This window comes from Antechinus flavipes, chromosome 2 (genome assembly GCF_016432865.1).
Source record: "Antechinus flavipes isolate AdamAnt ecotype Samford, QLD, Australia chromosome 2, AdamAnt_v2, whole genome shotgun sequence".
Lineage (NCBI taxonomy): Eukaryota > Metazoa > Chordata > Mammalia > Dasyuromorphia > Dasyuridae > Antechinus > Antechinus flavipes.
In genome coordinates, this window is record NC_067399.1 from 439,238,190 (window position 1) to 439,265,468 (window position 27,279).

General features: G+C 32.9%; 1 protein-coding gene across 6 annotated transcripts in view; it reads left to right on the forward strand.

Annotated features, from left to right (window-relative positions):
• The window catches only part of ITCH (itchy E3 ubiquitin protein ligase), a 154,392-nt gene extending 128,570 nt beyond the window's left edge, over positions 1-25,822 (forward strand). For all 6 annotated transcript variants that reach the window (XM_051979154.1, XM_051979152.1, XM_051979153.1 and 3 more), the window contains 12 exons: positions 3,542-3,670; positions 4,299-4,371; positions 6,191-6,262; positions 7,872-7,960; positions 10,187-10,346; positions 10,968-11,101; positions 11,415-11,555; positions 13,642-13,762; positions 16,915-17,019; positions 18,192-18,288; positions 20,691-20,763; positions 23,046-25,822. In XM_051979154.1, the coding sequence (XP_051835114.1) occupies positions 3,542-3,670; positions 4,299-4,371; positions 6,191-6,262; positions 7,872-7,960; positions 10,187-10,346; positions 10,968-11,101; positions 11,415-11,555; positions 13,642-13,762; positions 16,915-17,019; positions 18,192-18,288; positions 20,691-20,763; positions 23,046-23,145 (1,294 nt within the window). In that variant the 3' untranslated portion in view covers positions 23,146-25,822. The remainder of the gene's footprint in view (positions 1-3,541; positions 3,671-4,298; positions 4,372-6,190; positions 6,263-7,871; positions 7,961-10,186; positions 10,347-10,967; positions 11,102-11,414; positions 11,556-13,641; positions 13,763-16,914; positions 17,020-18,191; positions 18,289-20,690; positions 20,764-23,045) is intronic.
• Positions 25,823-27,279: the final 1,457 nt, after the last annotated feature.

The window sequence follows — 27,279 nt, forward strand, 5'->3', positions numbered from 1 at the left end:
TAATATATAAATATTATAATATAATAGACTATATTGTATTCAGAACTGTCCACCTTTTCTTTGCTTCCTTGTAGTTTTCTTTTGGTCTCTGCTGTTCACTTTTTGCTTTGTTTTTCCCCTCTCCCTCCTTCCTACCTCCCCAAGTAAGTTAAACATGGGCTATATCTCTTCCCTCCCCTCCCCCCCCCCCCCATTCTTTATCAACAAAGGTTCCTTCAACCCCCAACACTGTTTATGAAATGAAAAGTTCCCAACGTAGTTAATCACTATATCTTACTGATTGTTTCCACAGAGCAACCTATTTATATTTGGGGGGCTGGGGCAAACCTCCTCCCTAGTATATTTCTTTGGATCTTCTCCATTGTTCCAGGAGGGACCACTGTTCTGTTTTGTTTTTATTATTTTCATTTTTTTTTTAGTTAGTATTTTATTTTTCTAAACACATGCAACATTCACCTTTATAAAACCTTGTATTACAAATTTTTTTCCCTCCCCACCCAAGACAGCAAGCAATCTGACATGGCTTATTCAATGAAAACTTTCAGACACATTTATATTTCATAGCCTTTTTTTTAAATTAAGATTTAATTATTCGTTATTGAGATTATTGAGATTATTGAGAATTTCAATCTGAATTCTCTTTTCCTAGTTGCAGAGACATCTCAACTTTATTTCATAATGCAATTCAATTAAATAGATGTTAAGCCCCTAGTTTATACAGAGCACTATCCTAGATACTGGGTGTACAAAGATATTTGCTAGAATTTTGAAAGAAAGATGGGATGGGGAGTATGTTGTCAAAGGAGGAAAAGCATGTTAATATTATATTCTATTGTGGGCCAAGAAATAATTTTTATTACTTTATCATTATTCTAAATCTAATCACTTTTGTTTTGCTTTAGAGAGAAATGTTTAAATTGATTTATTTTCAGCATAAGTCATTTTGGAAATAATATTTATAAGAGCAGTGAATAAAAAAACCATTCTTATTTAATCTTAATTTTCTTGTGGTTCTTTTCACCCTCCTCCTTCCCCTCTTCTTGATCTGATTTTTGGCCAGTTTTACTTTTTAAAGTATTCTCTTTGGTGTATTTTTGTGCTGCTTTTACCCTTTGACCTGTTTTTTAAGGTATTATTTTCTTTAGTAGTTTTTTATACCTCCTATAACAAGATGACTCTTTTTTCATAATTTTCTTTTCCCAATTTTTCCTCTGCCTTTCTTAATTTGATTTTTAAAATCTTTTTATGTCCTGAGAGCAATTCACATTTTTCTTTGGATGGGGCAGTTTTGACTTTATTGTCTTGTGAATGTGTGTTTTAATCTTTCCTGTCAGCCACAGGAGCTTTCTGTGATCAAGTTCTTTGGTTTGTTCATTTTTGCAGCCTATTTCTTGACTTTTGACTTAATATGTTAAAGTTGGGCTCTACTCCTGGGGTGAAGAGGGTACTGTCCAAGCTTCTGGTTTTTTTGCAGTTGTTTTCAGAGCTAGGATGCAAGTTTTCATTTCTTCCTAAGTGGCATAATCTAAAGAGAGAAATATGTTTACTACTTTGTTGGATTATGTTGTTGTCTTTGAACTTAAATACTCTTTTCTGCCCTGGAATTATGATCATACAGCAAGCTTTGGGGTGATGGTACCTCTCCTCACCCTAGGACTGCAACCTAGAGCTCTGACTTGGATTCACCTTTGGGCAATGCAACAGAGTCCTGCACTCCATGCCAGCAAAGGAAATTGTATTCTTCTTCTGAACAATTGTCTAACCTCCTTACCTTCTGTGGGCTGAGAGATCTGAAAGCTGCCACTGCAGCTATTCTGTTGCTCCCAGGGTTTGTTGCTCGATTGCTGGAATATAGACTGCATTCCATTTTCACCCTGATATGACAGACTTTTCCTGCTGGTCTTAAGTTGTCTTGAGCTGGAAAATTATTTCACCCTATAATTTTGTGGATTTTGCTGCACCAAAATTCATTTTGAGGCATTATTTAATTGTTTGGAGGGAAATTTGGGACAGCTCAGGTGAGTCCCTGCCTTTTCTCTGATACTTTGACTCTGCCTCTGAAATTAAAAAAAAATAAAATGAACACACACACACACACAAAATGTAAATAACAAACTCAGCGCAAAGTAAGGCTAAAATTTTGCTTTATCAACAGAACAGTAGTCATTTAATCTTTTTTTTAATAGCTTTTTATTTACAAAACATATGCATGGATACTTTTTCAACATTGACCCTTGCCAAACCTTCTGTTCCAACTTTCCCCCTTTTTTCCCCTACCCCCTTCCCTAGATGGCAGGTAGTCCAATACATGTTAAATATGTTAAAGTATATGTTAAATACAATACACGTATACATATTTATACAATGATCTTGCTACTCAAGAAAGATAGGATGTAGAAAGAAGGTAAAAAAAAACTTGAGAAGGAAAACAAAAATGCAAGCAAACAATAACAGAGTGGAAATGCTATGTTGTGGTCCACACTCGTTTCCCATAGTTCTTTCTCTGAGTGTAGCTGATTCTCTTCATTACTGAACCATTGGAACTGGTTTGAATCATATCATTGTTGAAGAGAACCATGTCCATCAGAATTGATCATTATATAGTATTATTGTTGAAATGTTTAATGATCTCCTGGTTCTGCTCATTTCACTCAGCATCAGTTCATGTAAGTCTCTCTAGGCCTCTCTGAAATCATCCTGCTGGTCATTTCTCTCTCTCTCTTTTTTTTTAAATTTTATTTTATAATAACTTTTTATTGACAGAACCCATGCCAGGGTAATTTTTTTTACAACATTATCCCTTGCACTCGGTTCTGTTCCGATTTTTCCCCTCCCTCCCTCCACCCCCTCCCCTAGAGGGCAAGCAGTCCTATATATGTTAAATATGTTGCAGTATATTCTAGATACAGTATATGTTTGCAGAACCGAACAGTTCTCTTATTGCACAGGGAAAATTGGATTCAGAAGGTAAAAATAACGTGGGAAGAAAAACAAAAATGCAAATGGTTTACATTCATTTCCCAGTGTTCTGCTTCTGTCCATCCTTATCACTGAAAGTCTTCAAGGAAAAGTTGGATGACTTCTTATTTGTGATGTGTTAGAGGATTTTCCTATTTCAGATAGGATTGGATTAGATAATAAAAGATTCTAGTTAGGAGTAAGATCTGTGCAGAGCAATGGAGAGAATTATATTAATCCATGTAAAAACCACTCCTGTAACAATGACAGCATTAACAAAATGCTCTTTCTTATATCTAAAGGCAAAACAAAAAAATTACTAAAAAATGTTAAATAATTCCTTACTTATTATATACCATACTTGAACAAGTCCAAATGCTCGAATTTATTGGATACCTTATTTGTTGTTATTAACTAGAGTTTTCCATATAATATAAATGATGCCAGTCACAGGAATGCTTCAACTTAAAGGCAACATTCTAGAAGGTTTTTTTTCACATTTGTCCTTATTTCTAGTTTCTGCTCTTGGCAATCCATATGTATTGGTGCTGTCTGACTGCTTTTGTATTTTCATGTTTTTCAGTCAATTAAATGAAAAACCCTTACCAGAAGGCTGGGAAATGAGATTTACAGTGGATGGGGTTCCATATTTTGTGGATCATAATAGGAGAACAACAACATATATAGATCCTCGAACTGGAAAATCTGCTCTGTAAGCATTCTGAAATTTGTAAATTAATATTAAACTCTTTGAATTACATGTTGCAGTATAAAAAAGTTTTATTTTATTTAGTTTTTGTTTCACAACTCTTGAATGGGATTTTTTTTTTTAGGGAAACTACATTCTAACATTTATGTTTCTACTAAATAGTATTTTTATCCACTTTTACAGGATACTGTATCATAAAGTCTTTATCTATTGGCCACCATCTGACAAACAAAGCACTGCATGTTACTCTTTAGAAATCACTGTCATGTCACTACTAATGAATAGTTGAATCCAAATTCTCTGATTTCTATTCTTTTCTATTCTCTTGATTTTTTAAACTTATTTATTGTTTTCTTCCTTTTGCATACCAAAAAGTATTCTTGTTTTGGGATATAACTAAGCTTTTGGAAAAGAGTCATAAAGCTCTTATTGAGAAGGATGGATTCGAAATGGAATTGAATTTCACATGGGATTTTGTGGTTTTCTTAGTCTGACATGTCTAGTTTGAACACTAAGCTATATACTTCAGTTAGTTTTTGGAACGACAAAATGTTTTCTTTCAATTGTGTCAGAATAAACCGGTATACTAAAGGTGAGCTATGTTCTCAATTCTTTTTCTTTCTGTTCTCAGAGATAATGGACCCCAAATAGCCTATGTTAGGGATTTCAAGGCAAAAGTTCACTATTTCCGTTTCTGGTGTCAGGTCAGTATCATCAAATGTTTCTTTGTAGTTTTTTTTTTTTTTTTTTGTAGTTGTCTATAATTAGGCAGTTACATAATAACAATCATATAGGAAAATGGGGGGGAAAGTGTTTGGCTGGATCTTTTCCCTTCCTCTTGATTCGTGGATTTATATTTATTATCCCAGTTTGATACTCTTTTTCATCCTTTTTAAAAAAATAAAATAGTATCTAAGATAAGGTATGAGTGAATGATTACATGAACATCATTTCACATTACCAGGTCAACCTTTTGAAAATTAATTCCCCTAGAGCTTAAGAACATCGGAAATATTTTTCATCATCATTACTAGCATTTTAAACTATATTTTTAAACTAGTCCTTTTCCTATTTGCCATTATTTATTTAGAGCCAAGTATTGATTCACATGCCAGTGATTGTCCAGGAGTCTAAAGAAATCTAGTACCAGAATTGAATGTGCTATATTGTCTTCTAATTAATTACAAATTTAACTTCCCCACAGTATCAGCCTATTAGTAGGTATTTATGGAACTCTAATAATATATTTTTGCTTATTGTTGTTGGGGGCAAAAGAAATCTGAGATATAGATCACTTATTGTGGAATTCAAAAAGCCTAGCTGGAGATACAAAATATGTCTTCAATAAGGGGACAAGACAGAATTATATTCAACAGTAACACTTATGTAATAATAAATGGAGAAGTACACAAATTAACATACTACAAATGATGTTAATAGGTAACATGTTTTTATTATGTAAGTATTCACTTAGAACATTTCAGCAATTTGTTACATGTAGTGGTAGTCATTTTTATTAGAGAATAGTGACAAATATACATTCTGTACAATATACTAGTTAGCAAAAGAGCTAACTGCAAAAAGTTAAAGAAGGGAAGAAATCACTCATTTTGAGCTGACTTTTTTTTTTCCCAAGGAAAGAGATTATTGAAATAGAGCTCCACTTCATGAGGATGGGAATGATATCTTACTACATATGTACAGTATTTCCTCATGTAATTATAGATATCTTTTACTAGAGAATTTGGCCTGATTAGGTTTGAGGAGAATGCCTGATTTCATACATTCACAGAAAAGTCTAAAGTCATTAAGGATGATGATAAATGACATTTGTTTAGACCTTTGATCCCAAACTGACAAGTTGAGTATTAATAGTTTTCCAAAGGTGTTTAGGTTATAACTGGTCGTCAGGATGATAATGTGCTTACTTTTAATGATTTTGTAGGCCCATTTTTTAAGTAGTTAAGTAGATCAGTTACTTTATATTTAAACTTAATTTCTTTACTAAAATGATTTACTTAAATGAATTAGCATTAAGAGGTTTGTTTTTTAAATCAAATTTGGGATTTATTTCATTTGATGATTTTTTTAAAAAACAAGATGAAGTTAATAGTTAACATTTTACAATGATAACCACTTTTAAATGAGTAGTTCTCAATTACATTCTTATGACTGAGGAGAATTAACCAAATAAAAGCAACTGTTAGGAATAGAAATTATCTGAAATAGCATTTAAAACATAAAATTTGTCAAATCATCTGTAATTTTTTAAATTAATTACTTATCTTTCTTATACATGTACTTTAATTCTCATTGATATTCTTTTTTTTTTTTTTTTTTTTTTTTTTTTTTGCTGAGGCAATTGGGGTTAAATGACCCTGGGGTCACATAGCTAGGAAGTAGCATTGATATTGTTAAATACAAACTTGGATGTAAAAAAAGATAAAAATAAATTCAGATTCATACAGTAAATTTGCATTCTTCAGTAACTGACTTTGTTTATTTGAATCACTTATATTTCAGCAATTGGCTATGCCACAACATATCAAGATTACAGTGACAAGAAAAACTTTGTTTGAAGATTCATTTCAGCAGGTATTATTATTACAATGCATTGCCAAATGCCTGGAGAACTGGATTCATGCATGGAGAACAGCTCCTCCTTCCTTCTCTCAAAATTTCAACCCTGCAGTTGTATTAGGATCAGTAGATTTGTTATTGAAGGGACCTTTATGAAAGCAGCTCCTTATCATAAATCTTCCAAGTTGGTAGATTTACCTTGGGCCTTCCAAGGAGCAAGAGATTTTCTTTAAATCTAGTGAACTCTTCAGGCACAGCAACATTCTATTTTTCCCTACCTCTGTTTTCAACTTAAATTTAATTTGGATAATCTGTTGACTAGTTCATTTGTAATTATGTTTTTGGAAACTTTGAAGATTAGTAGACACAACAGGATAAAAGAAAAATAATAAAATCTGGATATATGTATCTTTATTTTTATTTTATTTATTTATTTATCTATCACATATTTATTTACTTGTTTGTTTGTTGCTGAGGCAGTTGGGGTTAGGTGACTTAACCAGGGTCACACAGCTAGGAAGTGTTAAGTGTCTGAGGCTAGATTTGAACTCAAGTCTTCCTAACTTCAGGGCTAGTGCTTAATCCACTGTACCATTTAGCTGCTCTGGCATGTATTTTTAGAAATTCTTAGGATGGAATTAGTAATTATTGTCAGGTTATCATTAAAGGTACAAAGGTTACAGATTTGGCATGAAAATTAACATCAGAACTCTTTGGTAGCAGTTTAAATGATGACTTGAACAAACTAGATTTTAGTTTGTTACTATGTATTCTATCTGCCTACTGAAAGAAATTATGAGAAAAGTATATTTGTGAATTTTTTAAAGATAATAGATATGTTAGTGGGGAATACTTGGACTTAATTCTCTTTTTGATGCTTAACATGTCTCATAATTCTCAACCTTCTCTGATTGACCCTTCTCTAAAACAGTTTTCATCTTAAATTCATAGTTTTCTAATTATTCTTAACACATATTTTTCTGATTTGACTTTGATGTGGATGTATATATATTTGTGTTTGTGCGTATATGAAATTTTTTTCCTCTGCTTGGATCTGGGGATAGTTTATTTGTTTTTTTAAAAAATATATTCTGATTCTAAAATTCCTGTTTGTAGTACTTCATAAACTGTAGCTATATTAACCTATAATCTCAATTCATAATATACCATGTTCTAAGAGAAAATGAGATTTGATTTACATTTAAGAATTTTTAGTGCTTTACAAACCAAATTTGAAGTGAATAGTAGTAACCCACGTATTATAGGGTAAAAACTAAAGCACAAAGGTTGACACTGTGCCTGTTGTGATATAATTATAATATATTGTACTTCTTGACTAAAGAATCATTGATCCTAGATAAGATATATGTTATTAGGGTTATTTTTCAATTCTGATACAGTTCTAATGAAAGAAAGTATCTATACACTAAGGCTTTGGGCCCACATATATAAAATGATTTAATTTCAGGGGTTCAGTCTGTGGTTGTGGAACTGATTATCTTTCACTGCTTGTCTATCCTTAAAGTCAGTAGGATTTAAAAAGAAGGTATATCTCCTAAATAATAATGATATTTACATAATGTTTTAACAGACTTTTAATAACAAATTATTCCTTTTTTCCTAGATAATGAGTTTCAATCCCCAGGATCTCCGAAGACGTTTGTGGGTAATTTTTCCAGGAGAAGAAGGTTTAGATTATGGAGGTGTGGCAAGGTAGTGATAATCTCATTACTTAGAATTTAGTTTTTGTCCATAAGAATCAGTATATTTTTCATATTAGGATTTTCTTCCATCTTTGATTTGGGAAAATTCTTGTATTCTTTGCTTTTTTTTTTTTTTTTTTTTTTTTTAAACAGTATTAATGTCTGATCAAAGGTGTACAGGAAGTTTTAGATTAAAAACTGCTTGATTCATTCTAAACTCAACAAAAAATTGCTTTCTTGATGCTACTATTGCTCTCTTGTTAAATCATGTGCCCTTTTCTTCAAAAGTTTTATCTTCCTTAGCCTCTTCTGCACCTCTTGTGTCATTGCCCTCTTTTTCTGGTTGGCTTCCTGCCTGTCTTGGCAGCTAGATGGCGTCACAGTGCACAGAACACTAAGTCTGGGACCAGGAATGCCTGAGGTCAAGCTACTCAGATCCTTATTAGCTGTGTGACCCTGGCTAAGTCATTTAACCAGTTTACTTCAGTTTCTTCAACTATCAGTGGGATAATAACAGCAATTACTTTCTTTTTGGTATGTCATACTTGTAATGTCCGGATTAGCTCTCTGGAGGATTTTGGTATTAGCCCAAATCCTTGATCTAAGAAGAGAGTGAAAAGGTGGGACTCACATGGATGGTCAAACATGGTGTCTGTTTATTCCATATTCTCTCAGCCTTATATACCCTAATACTCTTACATAACTACAGAACACTGTCCATGCACTAACTATATACTGTGCATGTGGGGCCATGTAAACAACTTGCTATTGTTTGCAGTTGTTTCCTTGCCACTTGATGTAACTGCTTTAATTACAACACAAGTTGTCACTACCTTCTGACTTCTCAGAAAGGCCGAGAGCTCTTAGGGGAGATGGAGAGCAGAAGCAGACACTGTCAGTAGCGTTCCTTTTACTGGACTAAAGGGTTTTATATCTTGCCCAGGGTTCCCCACTATTTGTGGCCCTCTACACATACTCACCTATCCAAAATGTTATTCGTTGTCTTCTCTCCCAAACCTCCCTCTCCAGAATTTCTTCTGTCACTATGAAGAGTACCAATGTTTTCTAATTTACTCAGATGTTCAGCCTCAAAATCATTCTTAATTCTTGACTTTTCTTTCCTTTTCATATTTAATCATTTGCTAAATTTTGTTAATTCTGCCTCTATATCATCTCTTACATCCATCCACTCCTTTCTGTTCTCATGGGTATCACCTAATGTAGGCTCTCATCACTTCTCACTCAACTGTTGCAGTAGCTTTCTCAATGGTATTCCTACTTCCAGTCTCCTGAATTGCAATAATGACTCTTGCTTATCTGCTTAAGGATCTCTAGTCACTCTTTTTTGTTACTTAGATAAAATGCAAACCTCTCAGCATGGCATTGAAAGTTCTGTAAATTCTGGCCCTCAACTGCCTTTCTAGACTTATTTTTACACTTCTATTATTCATGTATGCTGTATTCTGAACAAACTGGCCTTCTTACTGGTCTTTGCAATTTGGGTTCTATATTAACCATACAAATACTTTTCTGAGTTAGTAAGATCAGACTTAGATTTAGAGGAACCTAGAGCATAAGATTTTGTTAATTGCCAGGAGTCTTGCTGGGAATCGAAAGATGAGTTAAAGCTAGTAAGACTCATATGCCCATCTGTAAACCATTGTTGTTCAACAAGCATTATCAAGTGTCTTCTGTGAACGTTATTATTGGGTGTTTGAGAGGTGAAGTAATAAATGAAATGTAGGTTCCTCCCTTCGAAAAGCCGTATGTTAAAAGAGATGCATAAGGAGATAGTAATAACACAAAGTACAACATAATAATTACATAAGGAAAGATATACAACCAAAATGTGAAAGTAGAGAGGAAAATGTGATCACAGAGAGAGTACCATTAGGGTCACAGAAGAGGATTGAGTAGAGAGAAAAAGGTAGAGGAAAAGGGAGAGTTTTTATTACAACCATATTGAGAGGTGTAAAGTAAGATTATACAGATCACACTTCAACCATGAGGAGCTTTAAATTTGCAATAATAAGCTGGGAAAACCTTGGTGCTATGTCTGTACATACACACATATGTATACATAAATAATTGAAATCACATTGGAAACCTATAAAGTCAACATGGAGGAGTGGATAGAATACCTAACACCACTTAAGCAGTTTTTTATAGAACTATATTTTGATTTGTAAATGGTCCATTTTCAAGGTTTTTACCATAAGTTTTCTTTTAATTTCAGAGAATGGTTCTTTCTTTTGTCACATGAAGTGTTGAACCCAATGTATTGCCTGTTTGAATATGCAGGGAAGGATAACTACTGCTTGCAGATAAACCCAGCTTCTTATATCAATCCAGATCATCTAAAATATTTCCGTTTTATTGGCAGGTTTATTGCCATGGTAAGTGCAAGTTGACAGCATAGCATATCTACAGGGCATGTTTTCTAACTTTATTTGAACATTTCCCAGAAAGCAATAATTACTACATACTTCTAATAGAGAACTTGAGAACAGATTTCCCAAAATTTTAGTTATTCACAAAATCTTTGAATTGGAAGGGATATTTGAATTTACACTTTCAAACTCTAGCAATTCTACCATCCTCAAAAAATGATTTTCTACTCTTTGCTTGAAAACTGCCAGTCATAGGATACTAGAGCCTGGTGGTGTGGTTAAAATCGAGGAATAAAGTCAGAAGACTGGTTTTGAGGCCCAGTTAAGATATTTACTACTTATGTGACTAGGGCAAACTTCTCTGAACCTTGTTTTTTTAATTTGTAAATTAAAAATAATGACAACTACATACTTCATAGGATTGGGATCACCAGTTATTTTGATGACAGTCCACTTCACTATTGGACAGCTCTCCTTGTTAAGTTTTTCTCTGAGTTAGCTTCCCTATACTTTGACAATTGTAATCCATGAAGTCACTGGTTTATGTAATATTATGATTTCACTCAACATTTTGAATGCTAAATTAATATTTTAAGGATTAAACCTTTCCTTTTTCTTATTCTTTAGGCATTATTCCATGGAAAATTCATAGATACAGGTTTTTCTTTGCCATTCTATAAACGTATCTTGAACAAACCAGTTGGACTCAAGGACTTAGAATCTATTGATCCAGAATTTTACAATTCTCTCATCTGGGTTAAGTAAGTTTCTTTCTTTGTGAAAATGCATTCCAGGTGCCTTAATTGTTCATTTCCTAATTCTTACCCAAATCATTAAAGGAGTGAGCTTTCTTTACACGAAACTTACTTTCTTCTATTATACAGAAATGTGACTTAGGATCTGTAGATTTGGACAAAAATATAATGATTAAGAATATAATTATTTTTAAATTTTTGTGTTTTATATGTTAATTTGATTTAATTACCATTCATCAGAAATGCAGTTACTCTAAAACATAATTGAGTGCTCAGGGAATAAATAATGGATTTTTATATTATACTAATTTTTTAACAGAGAAAACAATATTGAAGAATGTGGTTTAGAGATGTACTTTTCAGTTGATAAGGAAATTCTTGGTGAAATTAAGAGTCATGAATTGAAACCCAATGGCAGTAATATTCTGGTAACAGAAGAAAATAAAGAAGAATACATTAGGTAAGAGAAAATGTACTCTTTATATTCTTCCTCTCATCTTGGTTTCTTTCTTGGGATTTCAGCAAATTAACTAAAAAATGAATATACAAAATTTTTGGGGAAATTTTAATTCAGCAATTTTGACTTAACCAGATTACCACAGCTTATCAAACTTGGTCTTGGAAAAGATTTTTAAATGTCTGCTCCATCCTAGACTTAAACCTAAATCTGACAATTTCAGAACTATATCAAAATTTTAATTTAGGGTGGACTTTGACATTTTGACATCTTTTAATTATGAAAACTGAAGAGCTTTTGGTTTGATTTTTGAATGAAGGCTTTTTTGTTAACCACACATAGATTTAATTTTTTTTAATTAAATTAAATTTTTTTCAATTAGTAGGCACTTATTTTCTCTTTTCCAGACCTTTGAATTTAAAAGAAAACCAAAAACATGCCATATTCAGAATTCTTGTTACAAGTAGGAAGTTGAACAAAACAAATTCCCACATTGGATATATCCAAAATATATCTTTCTCATTCTGTTTCTTAAGTTGGTCAATTTTATGTCAGGAGGAAAAAACATGCTTCATTACACATCCCTTCAAATGATAGTCATCATATTGATCAAAGTTCCTCTTCCATTTGATACCTTGTTATGGGAAAGTAGGGAGCCTCATATACCAGTAATGATATTTCTGGGTATTTAGTAACTTACTGCTTAATAGTAACATGTAGTATATATTTTATAGTAATATTTCATATTAATAGTATTAATATTATAGTACAAAAATAGTAATTAATAAATAGTAATATTGTCCAATTGCCTTTGCTGGCTGCTTAAAACAATTTATATCTTCATCAATTTATTATTCCCCACAGCCTCATTAACCCTGTCATTTGCTTTTTTTGTTATTTTTGTCAAACTGATAAAAGTTGGATTTCAACATTGTTTTAATTTTCATTTCTCTTTTGTTAGTGATTTACTACCATTTTAAATTATATTTTTGATGATAGCTTTAATTTCTTCATTTGATAACTACCTTTGGATCATTTTTCTATTAGGTAATGATTTTTGTTCAGAAAAAATTTTAATCAATATTTTTTAAATTTTAGAAATGAGACCTTTATCAGACAAATTACTTGCAAAGATTTTTCTCCAACTATTTGTGGGGGGACATACACATCAGTTTTATATGATCAGAAATGCCCATTTTATGATTATGATTTACATATATACTTTCAAGTAAGTTTCATATAATGCTGAAGTGATGGTCTCTTAGCTTTTGTGTGGTGACAACTTGTAATAAATTGTTGTGCTGTGAGAAGTGGTGGAGACAGTTTTAGAGAAACAGCGACTTTCAGGCAAGTGACAAAACCACAAGAGGACTCATGATGAACCATACCACTTCTCTCTGACTGAGAAGTGATTGACTCATTAGATATAGCTATATAATAATAATATAATGCAGTCATTTGTTTTGTTTGACTACATATTTGTTATAAGGATTAATTTTATTTTTTCATTTGAGGGCAGGGAAAGATAGGAGTGAAAGAAAGTATGTTTTTGTTAATTGAAAAACAATTTAGTTTAAAAATAAAATTGGTCATTTTTTTCCCCTTCCTCTTAAAGAAAAAAAGATATTCTGGGCAGCTAGGTGACACAGTGGGTAGTGCACCAGCCTTGAAGTCCGGAGGACCTGGGTTCAAATTTGACCTCAGACACTTAACACTTCCTAGCTGTGTGACCCTGGACAAGTTACTTAACCCCAATTGCCTCAGAAAAAAAGATATCCTACAATCTTCCTATAAAAATTAATGCTCTACATTATTTTAGAAGTAGATGCGCCTCTGATTTCCTTTTGACTTGATCTTTTGAGATGAAATCATATTGATTCTACTTCAATCTTGCCAAATAATAGGTTTCACTGCTTATCACTTCAAGATTCTAAAATTTTCCCAATAATCAAATTCCAACTTATTGAACTATACTTTGCCTCTTCTTTTCTCTTCCCTTTAGTGCTTTGTCTCTAGTCTTGTCCTTTAAAAGTATATGGGTGAATGTCACTAAGCATTTCAGTCACAATAGTTTGTTTCTTTTCTTCAGAATGGTAGCTGAATGGAGATTATCTCGGGGTGTTGAAGAGCAGACCCAAGCTTTCTTTGAAGGGTTCAATGAAATTCTTCCCCAGCAGTACTTACAATACTTTGATGCTAAGGAACTAGAGGTGAAAAGTATCTTTTTTTTTTTTAATTATATATAAAGAATTATAGATCCTAGTACTTAAGAAAGCCAACAATTCAAATTTATAATTATTTCTCTAAAATTGGACAACCTGAATCTTGGTTTGTTTATCTCAAAATAGATTTTTGTTCTGTCTGCTTTTCAAAGTTGTTGTGAGGATCGAATTGAGACAATGTATATGAAGCTCTCATAAAATAAATGCCATATGTAGATAAATTCTTTCTGATTTCCATAGGATGTCCTTAAAATATTGGTAGTTTTTTAAATTTTAAAAGCTTAAAATTTTTGAGATACTTTAAAGTTTTTGAGACACTTTAAAATTTGGGATTTACAAAATGCTTGACATATACATGATTTACTGACTAATTGAGTGACTTGCCACCCCCTTGGATTGGCTATAATTAATATCTTTGTTATCTTACTTCCTGTTCATGTTGCACTTTCAGAAGTTACAGAATGACAGAATTTGAGAGAGGGAAAGGACCTATATTCCAGTATATAGTGAAAGCAATTCCAATCATAACATCTCTGACAATTAGTAATATAAGTTCTGCTTGAAAACTTCCAAGGAGAGGGACATACATCTCTTCTCCAGATAGTCTTATTTCATTTTGCATAAATCTAATTGTTAGGACATTTCCCTCAACATCAACTCTAAACTTGACTTTTTGTGAATACCCCCAATTGCTCTTCATTTTGCCTTTGAGGGCCAAACACAGTTAAATCTCACCCATCTTCATATGACACCCTTTCAAATCCTTGAAGACAGTTACTATGTCCACCTTGAGTATTCTCTACTCCAGGCTAAACAGCCATAGTTCATTTTAACATTTCATTTTAACATGGACTTACTATCCTAGTTACCTTCCTTTTAAACATTTTCTACCTTAAATTATGATCTAACTGAACAAAATTTCCAATGAAGATTTACAAGGACAGAGTAGATAATGACTTGCACCTTAGTTCTAGGGATTATGCCTGTTTTAATGCTTCCCAAAATTGCCTTAGGTTTTTTGGCTTTCAATAAAGTTATAGTCCACAGGACCCAAAGATCTTTTTCTAACTTCTTGTTTTCTGCCTCTTTTATCTTGTACTTGTGATGTTGAATTTCTGTACCTAAATAAAAATGTGGCATTGAATTTTAGCTTATTTAGATTCAGCCCAGTGTTCTAGCATATTAACATTTTTGGGGATTCTGATAGTTAGCAGCTTTGTGTCTTCTGCAAACTATATCTATTCTTTTGTCCAAGTAGTAGAAAAGTTTGTTAATTGCACAGATCCCTGGAGTATTCTATTGGATATTTTCTGCCATAGTAAGATCATACTATAAATAGTTCTCTTTGAGTTGCCATTATCTACTTCTGAACACAGCTGATTGGTTATTCATCCAGTTAACATTTCCCCATCATCTCCATAGAAACAGAATGAAATGTTTTATCAAAGTTTGCTAACCTACAAGTAAACTATATCTAAAGCATTCCCTTCATCTCTCAGTTTGATAACATTACCAATAAAATGAGACAAAAAAATAAAAGTTGCACATCTCCTATACTTATGGTAGTTCTTTGTGATCACCCTTTCCCTTTTTAGAGGTTTATTTGCCATATCTTACTGATCCATTTTAGTGTCTTTCCAGGAATCAGCATTCATTACTGAATAGTATACAAATTGTTCTCCTCCCCTTTTTTGCACAAATTGAGATATTTACTTTTTTTTGATCTCTGTATACCTCTCCCATTTTCTATGACATCTCATGTATCACTGATGAGAGTATAGCCATTTTAACTGCCAGTTCTTTCAGTACCTGAAGGTGTCATTCATCTGGGCCAGGAGACTTGAATTTGTCTAGTAAAACTAGGTCCTTTCTTAGCATTTTCTCATTTATCTTGGAACGTAGTTCTATATCAGTCATTTTTGTTTTGCCATTTCTAATCCAGAGGTCATTCTCTTAAGCAAAGAAAACAGAAGCAAAATAAAACTTGATTATCTTGGCATTTTCTCCGATGTTCTTTGTTATCAACCCATCCGTTGCAAGCAAAAGTTGTCCCTCCTTTTCCTCCCAGTATTGCTAAAAAGATTCCATTATTATGTAGTCTTCATTCTGAGTTTTAGCACTCCTGACCATTTTTATAGGACTATTTCATGCAGTTTGATTTATCCTCTGTGAGCTACACTTTCTTCTATCTTCAGTTCATTTCTTTTGAAAGTTGTTTGGTGAATTCTCTCTGCATCCCTGATACTGTTTTGAAATAAATTTTGTTTTTTCCTCTCTATGGAATTATTTTCCTTTGGTTCCTCAGAATTTCATTCTTGAACATCTTCCATTCTCTTGATGCTGATTTTTTTTTCCTTGCAGAATTTTAGTAACAGTATCCTTCCTCTGAGCACTTTATGTAATATACTTTGCCTAAATTTAAGATCCATCAGATTATGCCCAGGAATGCCCAACAAGGCATGGTCACTTCCATTATTTCCATCTCAACAACTATGTCCTTCCTGTTAGTGAGAATCAGTCAGACTAGAATTTCTCCTTGTTGACATTTGAAAGATGAAACTATTATTAAAGGCAAGGCAAGATGTAATTAACTGCTCTCTTTTAGGTGGAGAAAGCTCTTGTAGATGTCTGGATAATTAAAAGTTCCCCAACACTACTATTCTTCTATTTCCACTTTTAATATCTACTTCTCTTTCTCCTATCTACCTTAACCCAATCTAGTGTTTTCTCACTCCTCTTACTTCCTGTCCCTTTTGTAGCATTTGATATTGTGGAATGTTCTTTAATAAATGTTCACTTAAATTATTAATACTGGACTAGGTCCTAAAGTAAAAGTTAAGTTTTAGTATAAATTCTGCAATGAATGACTTTTTCTTTTGTGGATACTCCTCTCCCCACACGCCATATCCTGTGACAACTTATATCACAGGTAGATAATAGTTCTTGCTGTATGACTTTAAAATCCTTTTGAGTAGTTTTGGTGCTTTGAAAACTAATATTTCTTAAACAGTACTAGGCTATCATGTTGAGCTAGTCAATTTTTTAAAAAAGACATTTATTGGTGGGGCTTGGTCAAATATGATTATAATCATAAGTATCTAAAAATCCTCAAATAAATCATGTGTTTTTTGTCACCAAAGGTACTTTTGTGTGGAATGCAAGAGATTGATTTAAATGACTGGCAAAGACATGCCATCTACCGACATTATACTAGAACAAGCAAACAAATCATGTGGTTTTGGCAGGTTTGTAGCTGATTTCTTCACTTTTATTTTTGTCAACCTTTTTATAATCTATTAGAAAATGCTACATCATATAGAACCAAAGCTTTTCTTTAATAACAAAGTTTGTGAATGCTTTGGAGTTTTTGTTTAAAAGAAATGGTAAAACAAAAATAGGACTTTGGATTTTGAAACAAGAATACTTTTTCCAAAAAATAAATTTGTGTGTGTTTGAATTTTCTTTTCAAAAGATCAGTGAAACTTGCTTAATGTAAATATGATAAATAATTTCTTTGATAAAGGGAATATTATGTAAATTGGATTTTTTTGAAAGTTATTTGGATGAGCTAAAAGAAAATTGAGTTTCAAATTATACAAGATTCATTTTCAAATGAGTAGCTCCCTATTAAGATTATCAATAATGGATAGTAGTTAGATAAATAGTAGATAGATAGAAGGAAGAGACAAAGTATCTGCCAACCAGCTTATCTGTTGTGTGTTTGAGCAGCCATCTCTAGGCATCCCAAATATACCACCCTCAGCTATAAGAATGTGACAGTAGAATAAATTCTCCTGGATCAGGGTTCTCTAAATAATTCTTTTATAAATCAAAATCTATACTGAACTGGGTTGCTGTATATACACACCAGAGAGCATTTCTTTGTCCTTTTTTCTGCAATTCTCCTGTCAGAGAATTAGAGGAGAGAGGGATGAGATATTAAATTATCAGAAGCACTTTGCCTAAGTCATTTGATCCTAATGTAGTAGAGAACTACATTCTAGCACAGCTTTTCAGTGTCAAAATGCAGCAGTTGAAAAGGACCTTATTCCATAATTGAAGCAGGAATCCTCTCTACATCATCTTAATGAGGGATCATCTAGACTGTCCTTGAATGTTTCTTTGGCTAAGGGAACTTCTGTGCAACCTAAAAATAGTTCCTGAAACATCTCACAGCTGAGAATATTGAGAATAAGAGTAATCAAATCATACATCTTATGCCTGATAATTATGTTTTATAACAGACATGGGCAAGGTAGGAAAGTGGTCAGTCCTTTTACTGGCAGTGTTGAAAGATTTTTCAGGATAATTTTTATGTTTCATGTTGTGATTTTTATGTGTTTGATAATTATTGTTTGTTGCTTCAAAATAATCATAATCAATCCGTATTTAAAATTGCTTTTCCCCTTTTTAACAGTTTGTGAAAGAAATTGACAATGAAAAGAGAATGAGACTGTTGCAGTTTGTTACTGGAACATGCAGATTGCCGGTTGGGGGATTTGCTGATCTCATGGGTATGGAAATACTTCCTATACAGATACTAGTAAAGCAAGCAGCTTTTTTTTTTTTTTTTAGCAAGAGAGATACAGGCATAGGTATATATGTATATGTATTTGTACTAACTTGTCAGAATCATCTAAATCAAATATAAAGCAGTAATTATCTTAGATAATTTTGATTAACTTGGGTTTATATAAAGTCATCCTTTCTATGCTCTTAAAATTTTGAACCATCACATTTATTTCATTATAGATATTAAAGCCTGTATTTCATATCATTGGATAATGTGGTAACCCATCTTATGAAAATTGACTACTAAAAACAATATTAAGGACAAACACAGCCCTAATCTCTAAGAAAATTATTTAATCCAATTAAAACACAATAAGTGTCTGTTAGCTTAACATTGTGCTTATGCTAGGTGCTGCTAGTAAAAGAAGTCAGTGGGAAATAAAAGAATAAAAGCAGTCATATAACAGTACAAGTCAGTACATAGTTGAGAAGAATGATAGAGGAGGCATCAGTGGCATCCTTAAAGCTTTAAGGTAGAGTAAGTGCATGGCAGTAACTTTGGTAGAAGCTGGAGAGGAAAGTGAGATGGGGAGTTTGGTTTTCTCCTATCATTGTATTACTTTGTTTAAAAAATAATTAATACATTTTGTTTTGACATAACAAAGTTTCCATTGAGTACTCCCCCCAAATCCTCTATAGGTGAGACATCTACAAAGCAATTCATTACTAGTTGTAATAAAAAGGAGGGTGAATCCCTTTACCTTAGTTTTACCAGAGTTAAAACATCTCTCAATATTGACTGAATTTCTGTTATTTTAGCTTTGAATATTTTGTTGGGTTTTTTGTTTATTTGTTTGGAGTTTTTTGTTTTTTATTCTGAGAAGTTCAGTTTTGTTTTGTTTTTTTTAAGAGAGAGAAGAAAGGTGGTGAATTTGTTTGGAAGATGCTAAGTTAAAAAAAAAAAATTACAAGTCTTCCAAGTAGATCGTTAAAGATGATAAAATCATAAACATTAGGATTGAATGGGACCCTAAAGGTCACCAAATCTAACCTTCATTTTACAGATAAGGAAATTCAAGTTTAGAAGGTTCAGTGACTTGCCCAAGGTCACGCATAAAGTAAAACAGGAGAGCTTATATTTGGATGCAGATCCTTTACTTCTATGTGATGTTTTTATTGTATTTACTGCTTCTCTGCCCAGGACTATATTTTGGAATCACTCACATAGAGGGGCTAATTGTGAAAGCATAAGGACAAATATGCTTTCTAGGGAAAAGGAAAGTAGAGACCAAGAAGACTGAGAATAAAGGACATGAGAAGGAGAAAGAAAAATGGCTCAAAGAGAAGGAAAAGAGCCAAAATGATGTAGTCGTACAAGAGCTACAAAGGGAGACAGGGCTAAAAAGAGGGCTTGAATGCCACAGAAAGGGCATTGGATCTGTTTAAAAGAACATCTTAGAAAAATAGTTTCAAGGAGTGAGTAGTGTGGATGATGTAGAAACAAGAATACTGGGGATTAAGTAAAAAAGCGAATGTAAGAAAAGGGAAATGATGAACACAGATCACACTATGTGGACAGAAAAGAGAAATAGGACAGAAGCTAGAAGAAGCAGAGTTGAGCAAGTAATTTTTTACAGTAACTCATATTTGCTTTAAAGCTTGCAAGGGAAAGTTGTCCATGTCGACAAATGGGAAGATGCTAGTTAATGGGTAGGGAGAAACTTAAGATTGAAAATCACCAAGCATTTATTAAATGCACATTGAGTGCTAGACCCTTGGCTAAATACTTAAATTATCGACTCCTTCAAGGCCCAGACCTCTGTCATTTTTTTAATCTTTCTCTTCAGCATTTACCATGTATCTTGCATGTTATAGACATGCGAGGAGTCTCTCAGGAGTCCAAAAGTGATGTGAGGCCATTGTTGAGTTATACTATCCATCACAGCATCATGGCAGAAATTTAATGTGAGATGTCATGGATATTTGGATGAAATTTAATGTGAGATGTCATGGATATTTGGATTTACATAGATTAACATGGATGATCCTCATCCTTAAGAAGATGGGGCTAGTATTAAGTTTACAAAGATTATACTGTTCACTTGGGAAGAAGAAAAAAGTCCAAATTTCCAAAGCAATTTTGGCCTTGCTCTCTAACTCTTCTTAGGAAAGTTTAACGTTTTGATCATAGTAAGTTATCAGAAACTAATTATTAATTATTGATTCATTATTTTCTCCTTTTTTCCTTTAGGATTAATACATGAATTTTTCATATATTACATTCCTGTATTTTTTGTAAGCAGCGAGGGGACATAATGTCTTATCCTAGATGCAGAATACTACGTAAAGTCTCATCTTCTGTTAAGATACACCAAAAACTGATAAATATTTGATTCTGTTACAGGGAGTAATGGACCACAAAAATTTTGCATTGAAAAAGTTGGGAAAGAAAATTGGTTACCTAGAAGTCATACCTGGTGAGTAAAATCTCTAAAGAAAAAGCTTTCCAGTAATCTGCCATATGGCAATTATTTGTCATAAATGAACAAATTATATCTGCTGAAGTATTTCTCAGTATGTAGACTTTTAGAGGATACATAAAATATCAATAAAGATTGAAAGATATCAGAAGTTTAGTGATCAATATTGAAGTATGAGGACGGATGGTAATGCATGCCTCCTTCTGGGAAGAGAGGAACTATCAGAATGAGGTATATGTGATCAGACATGCTAACATGTTGGTTTGTTTTATTTAATTATATTTCAGCAACGGACATTTTAAAAAATATTTCCTCTTTCCCAGTTAACATGTTAAAATAATTTTTTTTTTACATTTTTTTGTTTGCAGTTTCTATCCTTTGACTCTCCTTTCCTTGAGATGGTTAGTAGTTCAATATAGGTTATATATGTACAGTTGTGTAAAACATTAACATTTTAATCATTTTGTATAAGAAGACTTGAACAAAAAAGAAAGGAAAGAAGGCAGAAATAGGAAAATAGTCATATTCAGACAATATCAATTCTTTTTCTGGAGGAGGATATCATGTTTCATCACAAGTCATTTGGGATTATCTTTGATCATTGTATTGCTAGGAATAGCCAAATCATTCACAATTCTTCATCATACATATTGCTCTTACTGTGTAAGTGTTCTCCTGGTTCTGCTCATTTCAGTTTACATCACTTCATGTATATCTTCTAGGTTTTTTTGGAAATCATCCTGCTTGCCATTTTTTTCTTTTTCTTTTTTTTAAATATTTTTTAAAATTTTAATTTAATTTTTTTTAATTAAAGCTTTTTATTTTTCAAAACATATGCATGGATAATTCTTTTACATTAATCCTTGCAAAATCTTGTGTTCCAGTCCTCCCCCCCTTCGCTTAGCCCCTCCCCTAAATGGCAAGCAGTCCAATATTTGTTAAACATAGTAGAAGTATAGGTTAAATCCAATATGTGCATACGTATTTATACAATTATCTTGCTACACAAAAAAAATCAAATCAAACTGAGGGAAATAAAACAAAATAAGATGCAAGCAAATAACACAAAGAGGTATGTTGTAAACCAAACTCAGTTCCCACAGTTCTCTCTCTCTTTAGGTCTAGATAGCTCTCTTCATCACTAAACAGTTCATGTAAGTTTCTCCAGGCCTTTGGATCATCCTCCTGATCGTTTCTTATAGAACAATAATATTCCATAGCATTGATATATCATAACTTACAAAAAGGGGCTCCTACAAACATTGTTGCATATGTGGGTTCTTTTTCCCTTTTTTATGATTTCTTTGGGAACCAGTATGGACACTGCTGGATCAAAGGGTATAACATGCACAGTTTGATAGTCCTTTTTTTTGATAGTCCAATTCCTCCAGAATTGTTGGATCAATCTCACAATTCTACAGTGTCCCAGTTTTTTCCACGTCCCCTCCAACATTTATCACGTAATAAAGATTTTAAAAGGAAGAGAAAGAAAAACATGTCAACAAGACACATTTATGGTGTCTGACAGAATACGTAGTACACTGTAACCATCATGAGGAAGTTTTTTAGAAGTCAGTTCAAATCTCTCGTTTTATTGAGTGAAACTGAGAAAGGCTAAAATGAGAGATCCAGGATTATGCAGCTATTTCTATAGGAGTTTAATTAAGTACCTGGGACTGCTTCCAGGAGGGAAGGTACTAGGTTCAGACTGAAGCATCCAGATACAAATACTGTTATCACTTTTGACATCAATTTGTAATTTCTAACATAGGCAGCCATTTCTTCCTTGTGGTAGCTGACAAAATCCATAATCCAAGTCATGCAAGGTTGTTAGTCTGCTCCTTCCTCTACTTTTTATTACATTGTATCTGTTCTGTGTATTGTGTTGTCTATACCTATTCATTAAGTTATTTCTCATATTAGAGTGGCAATTTCTTGAGGACATGGACTGGTTTGACTTTTCCTTTGTAACCTCAGCCTTTAGAGAAAAAAGTATCTTAAACGTAGTAAGCCTTTGAAAAATACACACACATTTATTCCTTGTGCTAACAGTCCCTCAAGGAGTTTACATTTTACTTTAGAGATATATATATATATATATTCTGATACAAGTTAATCTGAAGAGGGAGTAAAGACTCAAATCTGGAGGGTTTTGCCTTCTTTCTCTCACAGCAACCAAGTCCCAAAGGTTAAAAAAAAAAAAAAAAAAACCCACTCTCAGTTTCTATTGCATTTCCTTATGAGTTTGCTGCCCTCATAATGATCATTCTTTCTTTTAGTTTTAATCGTTTGGATCTACCGCCCTACAAGAGCTATGAACAACTTAAGGAAAAACTGTTATTTGCTATTGAGGAAACGGAAGGATTTGGACAAGAATAACCTCTGAGAATTTGCACCCCTGAAGGACATGAATTTACTTGTAATGTTTGTCCTTCACCTCTTCTGCTTGTTGCACATCTTGTAAATTGGACCGACTGTTTAAAGAGTTATTTGTGTGTAAGTAAATTAATGTTATCCTTGCAATCGATGCCCTGGTAATTCTGGATTTCTACTGAGCCCTTCCAGAAATAAGATCTCCAAGCGACATGGCTACAGATGGAACCTGACTTAACTTGAGATTTAACACAGCAATGCAATGACACCTGCCTTGTTTTACTAAACAAGAATGTTTCTGTAACCTTTTATTTGGTCAAGTCTTTCTTTTGGAGGTAGGTTTTTCTTTGGGAGAGCTGCAGACATTGTGGGAAGTCCCTTTATAATTGCAATGCTCAGGTTCTTCATCTTAAGTCTCTTGATAAAAAGAGGAATTTGAAAATCAAGTTCAAGCTTAAGCCAGCTCCTAGGTCCCAGGAGCAAGCATCCAGCTCGTGCCTATTCTCACTGCAGCTTGGCCTGACTGTTGTCCAATTTGCATCATTTTGATGTTACCTCTGGAAGTGATTCAGAACTTGTGCATCTGTTCACAAATACCTTTTGCCGTTCAGTGCCACTACAAAAATGAAAATTTAGATAGAACTAAATCCCAGCCTGCACATGACATTCTTATGTTTGTCTCCTCATTGGGGTTTTCATCATAGTGCAAGTGTTTCAACTGTCCAGACATTGCTAACACTCTAGGAAAACGGCTTGGGACTAGGAGGAATTGTTCGCATTGGCTGACTCTACACGTTCGACCTAAGCAGTTTAATTGAGGACACAACACAACAAATGAGGGGGCATCCAGAGAGGTGCTAGGTAAGCAAACCAAACCCCTCTAATAAACACCATGCTTTCGTATACTATTTGTAAAAATTCACCTGGAATTGAAGTGGACTGGACTAGATATGTTTAGTATTTTTGCAGATTCATATTGGTGGTGGAAAAGGAGAAATGGAAGTTAGGCTTGACCTTTGCAATTGTCATATTTAGATAATTTCCTTCTTTAACCATTTAATTGGTATTGAACAAGCCAAGTTATATGTTGTTTACCTTTTAATTTAAACCATATAAATTGTAAAGCGTCTCCAGAAATTATATTTTCATTTTGGGGGGGAACTTGAGCTTTTTTGTTTTTTTTTTTAAAGAATTGCTTGAAGAACACCTGTGTGTATACTCAGTTACCTGTGAAAATGTTTTCTGACTGAATTGAGACTGATTTCCCATGTTAAGGTGGTCCATTTTGGTTCTTTGTTGTGCCTGAACTTAGTTGAATTACTCCTCTTATTTTAAAAATAAGCAATTTTCATTTCTATTTTCCATTAATATTTAATATTCAGATTTTTGTTAATGATTATACTATGGGTCTTTTACATATCTGTCCGGGGATGGATTTGCAGTGATGGGTTTTAATCTAGGAATTTGGGGATGGAGCCTAAAGTGTAAATGGCACTTAGCAGAAAGAGAATCCAGTCCCCCAGGAAGAAAAACATTTTTGTTTGTTTCACAATTGAAGTTTAGAGCAAGGGAAAAAAAATTAAGATATTGAGCATATTTATTAGGCTCTAAGAAATTATAATCTTAAAAACTGAGATTTGGTAAAAATTGTTAAGATATTAAGCATTTTTATTAGGCTCTAAGAAATTGTGATCTTAAAAATGAGATTTGGTATGAGTGAATGTCTTATCTATTGATTGCCTGTCAGTATAAATGGTTAAAGAGGCTCTCCCAATTTTATTTGATTATATTTATTTTATTTTCACATCTCTCTTGCATATGCCCAGGAAATTCAGTGTGATCTCCTAAAGCCATACCTGATTTTAAAGCAGACACTTGCCATTTTTTCCTGTCGGGATGATACGAGACAGTTTTATGAGAAAATAATTACCAACTCACCTAAATACTTACAAAAGAACTAATTTTTGCAATATATGATGGGCTCTGACAGAGAATAAGCTTTATAAGGATTTCTGGATGAGGTGAATTATAATAATGAAATTTTGTTACCTAAAAGACTTACAAGAGATTTACAAAATTAAGTGAGATAGTATAAGAAAGTAACTTTTTTTGTTTTACATAATGCATCATGATTCATCTACAGACATAGAAATATTGTGTTAAAATGTAAAAATATCACCCAAGAGGCTTTATGCCCTATATTTTTAAGATACAGAATAGTTATATTTGAAATAGCCATAGCCCTAGTTCTATAGGGTTTGGCTGTTAAATATTTTTATGAATGAAATGTTTAGTTCCAGAAAAGGTAAATGCTTGTATATATTTTTGCAGCCTGGGGGGTCTCCCTTATTGCATTTCTTCCTTTAATTTAAGTGGCCACATGTATATGTCTTTCCTGCTGTACTAGGGAACTGGGGGCTGGATTTCCCAAGAACCAGAGGTTATGTGAAAATACTGCAGATATACAGGAAATACAAATACCTACCCAATGAAATTTTACATTTGGGTCCAAACTAAACATTTGAAAATAGATTTGTTGTGTTTAATTAGAGATTTCTTAAATCTTAACAAAAAATGCTTTTAGAAAGTCCATTTTCTTTGTAAGCATTGTAAATGCTATAACAAATCCTGTTAATTTTTTACCGCATGTTATATTGAAATAAAAAGGAAGTAAAACAAGAAATTGTTGTTTTTCAGCTCTGTATGGGAAACTGGGGAGCACAGCACTCACATTTTTTGAAGAGAGAACAGGTCTGGCCAGTGAAATTTTTAGTTGAAACTAAATCAAAATATGGTGGTTTTAAAACATCAAATTCTTTCCTATATGATTTTGTGTCAGAATATTCAAAAGACTACATATGTAGGACTTCAAATAATCATACTAGAATTCAGTTTAGGTTTCAGATTTTAATTTTACAACAGGGGAGTCATATGAAAGCCCCAGTGTGTATGAATTTCAGTCAAAGAAATAAAAATTAATATTTATACTCAGTACTGAAAATACTATCATATAATTTTATTATTTTCTAATGAATCAAGATCATACTTCTCTCAACTATTTTGATGATACATACCTTTTTCTTCCCGATAATGCTATCATTAACGTCACCTCTTCTGCAAGTATTGGTATCTCCAAGCCCCCTTTGGGGGATTTTAGAGTTTGTTTCCCCAAATATTCTAGTTTGTATATGCTCACATTAATCAGCAGTACCGGATTATATAGTAACGTATTTGAATTTAATTGTTGAATTTTCTTTGGACTGTAATTTCAAGTACTCCGGGTACCTGTAAAAATACCTCAGTAAGTCAAGCACTTTAATTCCCATTCCCCCAAAGCCCCCCAATTCCCCCCCCCTCAAAAAAAAGTTCTTTAAAATGCTGGCTCATTTGTTTTTTTTTTTTTTTTTTTAATAAAGTTGAAATCTGAATTTGTAATTAAAACTTTTTTTGGCTCTGTACCAGAAATTTTTTTGTTTGTCATCAACAAAAAGGTTGTCATCTCCTGCATGATCAGGTTAGGTCTTCAGATAGATAGTTGTATGACCACACTGGTTATCTGGTTATGATAAAGATATGTAGGGATCCCAAGTTGTAAGTCTGACACAGGATTGCTTCTGTAAGATATGACTGATTACATAAGCTGTCACACAGAATGACTACCTTTTAGTCAGGAGCTAATCTGTTCAGGAGTTTAAAGTTTCTGAATTTAAATCGTTTCTCCAAGGATACAAGAATCCTAAAAAGTGATAGTATCTGTACTTCTTTTTAAGGCCTTCCAAGGCCTGATAAATGGGTTAGTAATCAATCTCTACCAAATCTACTCTATCCAATGTTATTTCACATTCCATCATTTCCTGCTAAATTTTTTCTGGTCCAAAGAGTAAAACAAACTCCACTTACATTTGACTTAACATTTAATAAGCATCTACTATATGCAGAGCAACTTACTAGACATCTGGGAAGAGAAAAAAAAGTAAAAAAAAAAAAGTGATCCTTCAAGAGATAATAGGGAAGGTAAATATATAATTATAAAATGAATGTGAATCATAAATACATAGAACATGATAGCATTTATATATATAGCGCTTTAAGGTTTGCAAAATGCCTTACATTTTATCTTCAAAACACAATCAGTGCTAT